General features: G+C 31.2%; 1 protein-coding gene across 1 annotated transcript in view; it reads right to left on the bottom strand.

The window, feature by feature from the left end:
• Positions 1 to 10,794, bottom strand: part of LOC126736817 (histone acetyltransferase KAT7) — a 37,330-nt gene extending 26,536 nt beyond the window's left edge. The window contains exons 1-6 of the mRNA XM_050441377.1: positions 10,618 to 10,794; positions 10,385 to 10,555; positions 6,371 to 6,538; positions 6,030 to 6,317; positions 5,828 to 5,966; positions 5,545 to 5,696 (exon numbers count right to left, since the gene is read on the bottom strand). Coding sequence (XP_050297334.1) covers positions 5,545 to 5,696; positions 5,828 to 5,966; positions 6,030 to 6,317; positions 6,371 to 6,538; positions 10,385 to 10,555; positions 10,618 to 10,635 — 936 coding nt within the window. The 5' untranslated portion in view covers positions 10,636 to 10,794. The remainder of the gene's footprint in view (positions 1 to 5,544; positions 5,697 to 5,827; positions 5,967 to 6,029; positions 6,318 to 6,370; positions 6,539 to 10,384; positions 10,556 to 10,617) is intronic.
• Between the last annotated feature and the right edge of the window lie 204 nt (positions 10,795 to 10,998).

Below are 10,998 nucleotides of genomic sequence, written 5' to 3' on the forward strand. Positions count from 1 at the left end.
CCTTTCAATTTCTGCCTATCGGATACAAAAACTTTATTTGACGTAAGGAGAAGAGAGTATATTTCTCATAAGCTAAAGGATGCGGGGTGGTAAATATGTTCAATCGACGAGTATTACATCTTATTTGTTTTTTTTTTTATAAATTACTTAAGTGCAAGTCTTCATCATATTTGCATAGAAAGATTAGATTCCGAATAGACGTACATAACCTAAATATAAGAAGAAAAAATTTGCTTAGTATACCGGCGCTCTATAAGAAATTGTTTAAAAAGTCATTTTCATATTTGATTGCACACTATATAAATAAGTTTAAAATAAATAATTTTACAGTGACAGAAAAAACTTTTAAAGTTCACATTAAGCTGATTCTCCTTAAGTAATTATGTGTATTAGTGATTTTATATTTTTTGAGCGTTTTTGTGTATAATATTATTCATGATTTTGTTCCTGAACGTTATAAATATAACGCCATAAATCATTATATGATTTCCCTCATCTTCCCCTCCCCTCACATTTTTTTTATATCTTTTTATATGTTATATTCTTTCTTTTTCAGTACAATATTTAAAATATGAATATTAAAAATAAATGATACTACATTAAAATTTGTATCCAGCGCAAAAAATCTTGTCTTAACTATCGACGAAGATCTCAGATTTAGTGCGCACGTTCAGAATATAACAAGAAAAAGATTTTGTGCACTGAAATTATTATATAATAATCGGCACATTCTTAACTACTCATTGAAAAAAAGTTTATGCGACACATTAGTACTCTCACATTTTAACTATGGTGACTTTATATACGGTCCATGTCTTACAGCTCTCGATAAACAGAAAATACAAAGGGAGAACCTCTCGAATACTCTTAAAAATACATTTCTGCCAAGGACAATCATGCATGGACAAAATATTAGAAATAAAAACAAATTCTCCATCCCGTTACATAAGACATCTATGTATAAAAGATCCTTTTCATATAAAGCAATCACCCTATATAATTCCATACCTGATAATTGTAAAATATTTAATATTAATAAATTTAAATACAAAATGCGTTTGTTTCTGTTTAATCAACAAACTCATCATGCATAAGAAAGGATTTCTTTTTCTTATTAAAGACAAAAAGACACTTAAAATGAGCATCTTGAGGTAATACTTAATAAAGAAAATGGGAAAATAACCAAGAAAAGCATATCTAACTTGTGTAATAAACCAACCTTATAATATATTTGAAGAATTTAAACAGGTATTGGCATTGTATGCTAAACTGGACTAGGTTTTAAAATTATTTCACAATATAACTATCTACTTTTTAAAGAAAATCTCTACCTGCTACTGAATAAAGCTATTAATTCTCCGCACGAGCGGAGCTATTTACATCTGTGGTAATACCTAACCATATACGAGGCCGTTATTTGCAAAACTCCCTCTTTGCTATTTGATTTATTTTTCAGGAGCAACAAAAAATATTTCAGCTTTCATGTAAATTATATTTTCGGATTGTTATATTTTTTAACCAATACAAAATATTCATTAATAATAAGTAATAATGATCGTATATTTGAATTGAAATTGTTTTGCAAATAAAATAATGACAGAAACTCATTAAAGTTTTTTTAAATGAAAAGTTTATTAATTGTACAAGAAATAACTTGTTACAAATATTAAAAAAAAAAATTTCAAATAACAACATTAAGTTTCAAGTATCTTCTTATTCAAAAAAACAAGAAATAATAGGAAAAAAATTAAATAATTTTAGTGTCGGTTTCGTTTTCACACAAATCTTGGTCACCATCACTTGTTATCGTACTTGCAGCAGTTTGCTTTAGGATATTTTTGTAGAAGCCTAACTCTGGTAGTTTTCTCCAGTCTTCACCATAATGCTTAACCAGTAAACTAATATTAGAAGCTTTATCGCCTTTAAGTTTGTTGCTTAGTGGTACTTCACCTGGCTGAAAACGAACAATTTTCTTTACAAACACTTTTAGGCGTTCCTGTGTTATTCAAGTAATTAATCTCACCTTGAATTAAAACTGTGTGCCTTTTTATAAAAAATAAATTGTTTAGCGTTGCTAAATTTGAAATGCCAGGCACCAGGAAGTTTTACGATTTTTTTTTGCTTCAGTTTTCCAGTCTTGTACGGTCCTTTTTTTGGCTTAGTGAGCATGCAGAACTTTTGGTGTATGATTGGACAGTGGAGGGAGACATGGAGGTGGTTCTGGAGGATATCGAAGCGATCGATTTCTAAAGGTACGACTATCAGGACCCACAATTAAAGGATTGGATGTACGACGCCGAATATAAAATAGTCAACACCTATTTTTCTAACTGTAGCATGTTTACTTATTATAGGCCGTAATGACTGGATTCTACAATAACGGGTATTTTTTTTTACTTCCTTTTCTATTAATCCGAAAACCCTATCTGGGGGGATAAAAGAGTGCCCTACAATTGGAAATGTGAGCTCAATATTTTTAATATTTTCTGGAGATTCTTTAAGAAGCCAGTAGGCTAACATTGTCATCATAGTTGTGTTTTTGTTTTGTCCGCCGCACCCATCAGCGAACAAGTTAATTTTTGTGACAGAAGGCTCAAATATTTTGGTGTTTAATGCATGCCTAACTGCCGAGGCTATTGTGTTCGCATTTTTTTGAGTATCAATTTCCGTCCATAAATACGCGTTCACGTTTGCAGGTGTTAACTTGGTGTTAGACGTTCCAGACACTATAGTAAAATTGTTGTAATTTATTTGCTGGCTGAAATATGCGGCTTGGTCTGGTAATCGAGGCAGGGCCAAGTTTTTCTGGCAGTCAAAGGAAAAAGACACTGTATTTGGTTTTGGATGTTTCAAGAGACGGAAGAACGCATTTGCCTTCAATAAATGAACGCGATTCTCTGTTGTTAACTTATATCTTTTTTCAGCTGACGTTGTCAATTTTAGTTGCTCTTTGAACCGTAGGCACGTTGAACAGCAATCTGTAAGTGGAGTTCCAAACGCAATATTGTAATTTGCATTCACGAATTTTCTAAAATAACTGATTCTAACGTGCAAATCCTCAGGAACGCGTTGTTGATAGTAAGTATAAAGCTTTTTAAAATTCAAATCGCATGGTAAATAGACACGCACACTAGTCTTGCTCCTACAATAGTGAGATTCTGTACATGTTAAAGATTCTATAAAGTCTTTTATATGTTTTATACGTTCTTCATCGTTCTTGCGACCTACTCTGTCCCCTCCTCTTCGTTCTTTCAGGAGCTCTCCATTTTTGACAAAATTACGAAGTATTCTTTGCACTCGGATTCCACTAAAATTCGTAATGCCTAGAAACGCATTTTTGCACACTCTTATCAATTTTCCATCCTTCAAACGAACATTGTATTGAATCGAGACTTGAGCGTGATTGGATTTTTCTCTCTTCGGTTTATGTCCTTTGCAACAGTTCAGTATGAGATTATCCTGGTCTATTTTAGATCTAGATTCATACATGTATCCATGGAATTATTTAATTTCATTCATTGTTAAAGTTCTGCAAAAATACGGTTGTCCGGGTTTACCATCGTGACCACAAGTTGGAAAGTTTGGAAGCAGGTGTGATGTATGAAAATAATATAATTTTAGCTAATTAAGTACTATTAAACCGATTGAGGGCCTTTTTTAAGCCATACCTATCCCTTTTTTTAACAACCCTAGCGTAGTTTTCCGGTTGTCGCTCTTTCTTGCGTGCTTTTCCTCTTGGAGAAGGTAAAATCTTATAATCATTATTTAACTCATCCATAGCAGCAAATCGCACCAAAAATCAATTGATATTACACGTCAATACACAACGAAATTGTTATTAGAACTAAAAATATATTCGATTCACTCTATGTAAACAAAGCATGGCGTTAGTCACGTAGGCACAAGAATAGCGTGCTTATTGGTTGACGAGCAAATAAGCAGTTTTGCAAATGAACTGTGAAAGCAAAGAAAGAGTTTTGCAAATAACCTGCAAATTTGTACTAACTTTTATATAAGAAAGAGGCAGTTATGAAAGATTTTAACGATAGTAATACGTTTCTTATTTAAAACCTGTTGAACTTGGCGAAAAAAGTTAATTTTGATTATTTTGTCGATTAGAGACTTTTGCAAATAACGGCCTCATATCAAGATCAATAAATTGTTTACAATATTTATTAACTGAAGATACTCCATTTAAAGATAGGCGTTATAATTTATTCAGATATATATCTTTAATATAGTTTAGTTAATTCAGAAATTGATTATGTACATTGGAAAAATAATAATCTGGAAAATATCCTTAAAAAAATGTTTAGAAACTTTGGGAACTTTTCCACAAGAACCAACAAACATGTATTTACAATTACAAACAAATGCTTACTATAAGTTATATCGCTTATGCAATGAAAGATATGGTGTTTATAAAAAAATGGTTTCTCAACAAGTACTGAGTTTCCTGATGAGGTGCCACATATTTTAGGTCTTGGAGAGAACTTCAATATTCCTTATTCAACAAACAGCATTCCTTTGGAAAAATTTATTATAGATACAGAATATATTTTAGACCAATTTGGTGATGATAATTTGAAAATTGAGAATAGAAATAATTGTTTTGCTTCGTGTCACTAAGTGTCCCGATTAACGTATTCTTTTTCCATTTTACTGTCCGTGCTAGCTTTCATTCTTTGAAATAGAAATAAAGTTATTTACATCATAACGAACTACACAAATAATGGTCGTCGTGTTACCCATAAATAGAGAAAAGTTTTAACTAGTAAAGTTAAAAAATCAAACTTTTTTTAAAAGAACACTCTAATATAATAATAACAAGGACAGATAAAGGAAATACAACAGTTGCTTTAATAAAAGATGATTTTTTAACAAAAGCAAATTTGCTTTTAGCAGACAATAATACTTATATTCCGCTTCCTAATTATCCTACTATTAATATTCGAAATAAATAAAATAAAATAATGGAAATATTACCGAAAATACATAAAAAAATCATCCACTTAAGCCTATAATTACTTTTGTATAGTTTTGAATAGGCTCTCCGCTATATAGTCTCTAAATATATTGCTAATTAAGTAATTATACAACTTAATTATACAAAAAAAGAATTAATCCAAAAATAATATACACAACTTAAATGTAAGAGATAAAATTGACAAAAATTATATATCAGTACCAAAGCAGAGAACTTCATTATCTCGTTTAATTTAATAATATTCTCTCAGTTAATCGCTCCAGAAATGTGTTGCTTTTTGAATGCCACTGCCCAATATCAACTATTCTAAGAAGTTTTATTATTTGTAGTGTTAAATTCTTAGATTGTTCTTCTCTCTCTCTCTCCGTAGTATGCTGTTACTTGCAATAAAAGTTTAATGTGTATTTTAAATTTAATTAGCAATATTTATGTTTCTTTTATATTTGTTATACTTCTTAGGTTAAGTTAATTTTCATTTTACAGACAGACTTATAAATCGCTTTTGTAATTTTGGTGTTGTAATATATTGATTTGATTTTTTTTTTTAACAAAATTACCTGTTTTTTATTAGATTCAGCTTCAGACTCAGAGCCAGCTCCATTTTCTTTTGCAACAACACTTGGCTTTTTTACAGGTTTCTTAACGGCAACTTTCCTGTCATTTTCTGAATCGTCTGCACTCGAGTCGGTTTCACTACTACTGCTTGTACCTGTCAAAATTTACTTTAGAGTCACACTATAAGAAATAATGTATTATTTGTTATTGTAAATAGAGGCAAGTTATTTACATTACATTAAATGTAGTTTTTATAAATTCAGAAATCAATAATAAAATGTTTACCAGTGGTTGAAGTAGCCGAGCTAGCTGTAGTTTCATCTGCAGACTTCTTTTCAGGGGAATCCTCCTTTTTCCTTTCATTTCTTGCCTTTTCAACTGGTTTGGCTGCTGCCTTTGGCCTTGGTTCAGCTTTAGGTTTTGCCTAAAATACAATACCTATTATAAAAAATATTTTTTTAGGAGGGAAATGTAAAGTTAAATTCACCTGAGAAACTGATTTACTTGGCCCCTTATTAGAAGGCTTTCCTCCCTCAGAGTCTGAACTATTTTCTGGTGAAAAGATGCTTTTCTTTTTGGGGTCTATCACCTTGGAGGTGCTTTTAGTTTTTGGCCGTGCTACTTCTTTACCTTTACCTTTTGAAGGCGGAACTGTCTTCCCTCCAGAGGATTTCTGATTTGAGCTTTTTTCTCGATTCGATGAGTTACTAGTAGCAGGTTGTTTTGGATTTATTGTCGCACTTGCTTTTGGTTTTACATTACTTTTACGTTTTACCTATAATGCCAAAACAATCATTTTTATGCATCATATACTGAATATTCATTTACCTGTTTTGGTCTTTCCTCTTCATCCTCAGTCGAATCAGCAGATACCGGTTTCTGCTGCGTTTTACTAGGTGATTTTCCTGTCTGACTTTTCTTACAACCTGATTTTTGTTCTGGTTTGGCTGTTGAAGATGTAGGTTTTGAGTTTTCAGTGCTTTTTCTCTGACTTTTCTAAAAGTATAATTAAAAAAAAAAAACACTTGTAGGAAGCTTCATAAGGAAATGTAAGCAATAGACACTTTTTTGTCTATATTGATTTCTTATGACTATATAATCTTTTTAACTTAAGAAGTTGCCTCTGATCCCACGATTAGTAGAATAAGTTTACCATTAATTGATATTATATGTGTTGATAAGCAAGTAAATGTCATTAAATCAGGACTCTTGTGGACTCAGTAATTGATATTAATGTCCCTAAATAGGTAATGAGGCTCAAATCCATGGAGTTAAGAAAAAATCTGATAAGAAGCAATTTGAGCTAGATGTACAACATATAAATGATGATTCTAATTTGCAGCAACCATTTTTAAATGATAAACTGACTTTTTTCAGTAATAATCTTAATAAAATCTTCAATGGACAGTCTACTCTAAAACATTCAATTATTCAATAGTTGAGATGTAATAAAGTAAATCATTAAAGGGAAGAAAGCTGCCTTTACTAAGTTTTCAAAAACTGGCCAAACTAAACATCAAAACTTCCACCTAGACATAAAGATCTATCTGTCTTTTGCTATTCATAGTAAAAAAGGGCATACATATCATTTGAACTTAACAAACATAAAAGAGCAACAACACAATACATTGAAAAACTGGAATCTGAAATAAGATGCCAATGAAATAAGTGACAAAATAGATAATTTGCAAGGCTGAAGAGGCATAATAATATTGGACCTGAAGAAATCTTGATCGAGTATTGACCAAATAAGTTATAATATTGTTCGTTTTTGCATTGAGTTAATGGCTCCATTTCTGAGAAAGCTGTTTAATTTATCTCTATGGAAGACAGAATCTTTTATTATTATGCCCCTAGCAAAAATAAAATACAACTGAAATTCTTCAAAGCTAATACAGAATTCAAGTCAAGAGACTGACTTGAATTTGTAAAAATGCATGAAATTATACCTCCAGTACAGTCTGGTTTTTAATTAGCTCTTGAGATATTAGATAATACACACTCCTCATGAATTTCTTGCCTGGTACTGTAAGACTTTAGTAAGGCTTTTGGACTCATAAATCATGAGATGCCTTTGGCTAAAATTAACCCCAGTTGGTCATTCAGTGAGTGTTTGCAAATGATTTCAAAGCTATCATCAACTAAGAACACAGATTGTGGAACTTGATGGAGCAAGATCTGAACCTGTTGTTACTGGTTATGTACTTGTTACTCCAGGGTAGAATAATTGGCGTTTATTATTTAGCATCTACGCTAGCAGTTTTTCAGAGCAGATTTGCTTTTGTTCCATAAATCTTGATGAACCTGGCACACACCTTTTATCCGCCTCTCCTTTTTTATAATGCATGTGAATGTATGAAGAAAATTAATGAGGACTTTTAAGGAATTTACCCACAAAATATCATATCTCATTTAAAATCTTTGGTTTCCAATTCACTAGCGTAAAATATATATCTATTCTCTTTTGATAGATATTAAATCATGTAATTCTTATTACCTATGATGTTATAAATGTACTACGCCCAACTTTTTGCCATTAATGCAAACTCATTTACCAAAGAAGAGAATTTTATATGCTAATCAAAATGGTGAAAAACTTGTAAATGTTCAGATTTACAAAATGGTCAAATTGTCTTTATCTTCAGAGAGTTCCCTACTGTTACTTAGTCTATGTAGATTTATCCCATCAAGTCAATCCTCTTGAGGAACCCTATGAACTCCTTGGGAGAAGTGCTTTTTATATCTTTGGCTTGATATGAGGCAGTTTTCACATTAACCCACCTGGTTCTCTTTTGTGTTGGGACAGTCACATAGAACATGTGTCACAGTTTCTTCATTTTCCATGAATTATTTGCATTTAGCATTGCCTGCCTAGTCAATTTTATGAATGAGAGAATATGCATATACACCTGAAGAGGTGAGACTCAATATTTAAATGGCTATGACAGTTTAACATGAATCTAATACATAAAAAAAAAAATTATTTACATTTAAATAACAGTGTTCTTTCTTAGTCAGCTAAGAATCCTAGCATAATTTTTGATGTGGGCTTAAACTTTCCGATACATGTTAATAAATCTTGCATTTATGCTTTACTTAGAAGTTGTGTCAATTTAGATATAATTTGTCACAGCTAAATCACTAAAATGTTGTTTTTTTACAATTACCTCAGTTCAAAATACATTTTTGAGATATGTTTGTTTATAACAAATCACTCTAGTCCCAATTTTTTCCTATCATTGATAGGACTAAAGTAATATGCTGATAAAATAATATGCTGCTATAATTCTGATTTTTGGCACATATTGAAAAAAAGCATGAGGCAGTTAATGACATGGTTTATTAATTTAATAGCAAGAAGATTGAAGAAGTATTTGCATTCAATCTTCAATACCTAAACTTTTTGATAGCCTTATAGCTAATCAACTTTCTTGGTTATGCAAAGGCTTAATATCAGATTCACAGCATGGGTTTTGAAAGAATAAGTCTACTGCCACTAACTTGATCTGTTACCAATCTGATCTTATGAGTAAATTAGAGGATCATAAACAAATTGATTCTATATACACCGATTTTAGTAAGGCATTTGATCATATTGATCATCAAATTCTTCTGTCAAAAACTGATCTCCGTAGGGTTTCATGTTGATTTTGTGAGTTGGATTAAAAATTCTTTAACTGGCCGTATTCAAAGGGTCAGGGTAGGTGGACATCTTTCTGATCTTCCCTCAGGGAGGGCATACATTACTCTTATTATTTAATTTATTTATTGGTGATATAGTTAACTGTTTCCTGTATAGTCAGTGTTTGATGTTTGCAGACGACTTAAAATTTTGGAGGATGGTTGGTAGTATTGTGGATCAAGAATTACTACAATCAGATATGGATCGCTTAAATAATTGGTGTGAACAAAACAATCTTCATTTAAATGTTAAGAAATGTTGTGTTATTAGTTTCACTTGCAGGATCAACCGGTTTCAATCCAATTACTTCATTAATAATGAGCCACTGAATTATGTTGCATCTATTAGGGATTTGGGAGTTTTGATTTTTGATGAGAAACTCACATTTATTGATCATATTAATTCAATTTCTGTGGAAGCATCAAAATTGCTACGGTTTGTTATGAGAAACTGTTCATATTTCTCAGTCTCATTAACAAGAAGGGTTTATTGCTCCCTAGTAAGAACTATATTGGAGTACTGCTCTGTAGTTTGGTCTCCATACCACCAGATTCCTATCGATGTTTTAGAAAGAGTTCAACATAAATTCCTGAGATATTGTGCTCATAGAACTTTAACTGTTATTGAGAACCATGACTATTCTTAAATTGAAAGTCAATTATCTATTCCGACACTGTTGCAACGCTGTAATATTTATGGTGCTAGTTTTATATATAAGATCGTTAATAGGCTTATTGATTGCCCTGATCTGTTGGGTTGCATACAATTTAATGTTCCTCATCACGGGTTGCACCATAATGTAACCTTTAACATTCCATTCCACAGAACATCCTATGGAATTAATAATCCTATGGATAGGTATATGAATTTGTTAAACAATTCGAATATTGATGTGTTTAACAAAAGTTCCTTAATGCATCTAAAGAGGTCACTTACTTCATAATTGTGCATAAAATTTTGTATTTACATTCTTGCATATAAATTATTAAGGTTGTTTCTAGTATATGTAGTATAGGTGTTTTTCACTTTGGTATTAGTTTTTTAAGTAGGTTTAGATTATGACAGTCGTTTATGTCAATATTATTGCTTTGTAAAATTTACAGTTAATGGGGTTTTCCTATAATAATCCTATAAATAAATAAATAAATAAATAAACAAACCTGAGGAGGAGCAGTCTTTTTTCCCGATTCATTTGAGGAGTTTCTGGTTGATTCTTGTGAACTAGATGAATCAGAATCACTTGATGAACTTGAATTAGTACCAGTTGCTGAGGAACTAGATGATGAACTTCCTGATGATGATTCTGTTGAGGAATCTGTAGAACTTGCAGGCTACAGAACGATTTCGAAATATTAATGAACATATTTTAACAGAGAATCAATTGAAACCGAACCTTCTTTTTACCAGTCATTTTTCTTCTAATGGATTTAGGCTTGCTAGTTGTATAAGATTTAAGAATTAAGTTTATTCAGGTTAAATTGTCTTTACAGGAAATTCATGAAAATTTGAGAAAAACATTCAAAATATAATTTTCATTATTTTGTTATCGAATATAAACAATAACAAATATTTGACTGACAGACTACGTGACGCTAGTGACAGATGAATTTCGCGACGTTGCCGTTTGAAGTTGATTTCGTTGAACGAAATAAAAATTAATTAATCGATAAATAATAAACAATTAATTAGTTAATACATTAATCTGCAAATCATATTCAATTCCTGTCAAGATATTAAATCATTTTTGAATGTAATTTTCAATGCACTCTTGTAA

The sequence above is a fragment of the Anthonomus grandis genome, chromosome 1 (genome assembly GCF_022605725.1).
Source record: "Anthonomus grandis grandis chromosome 1, icAntGran1.3, whole genome shotgun sequence".
In the NCBI taxonomy this organism is placed as follows: domain Eukaryota; kingdom Metazoa; phylum Arthropoda; class Insecta; order Coleoptera; family Curculionidae; genus Anthonomus; species Anthonomus grandis.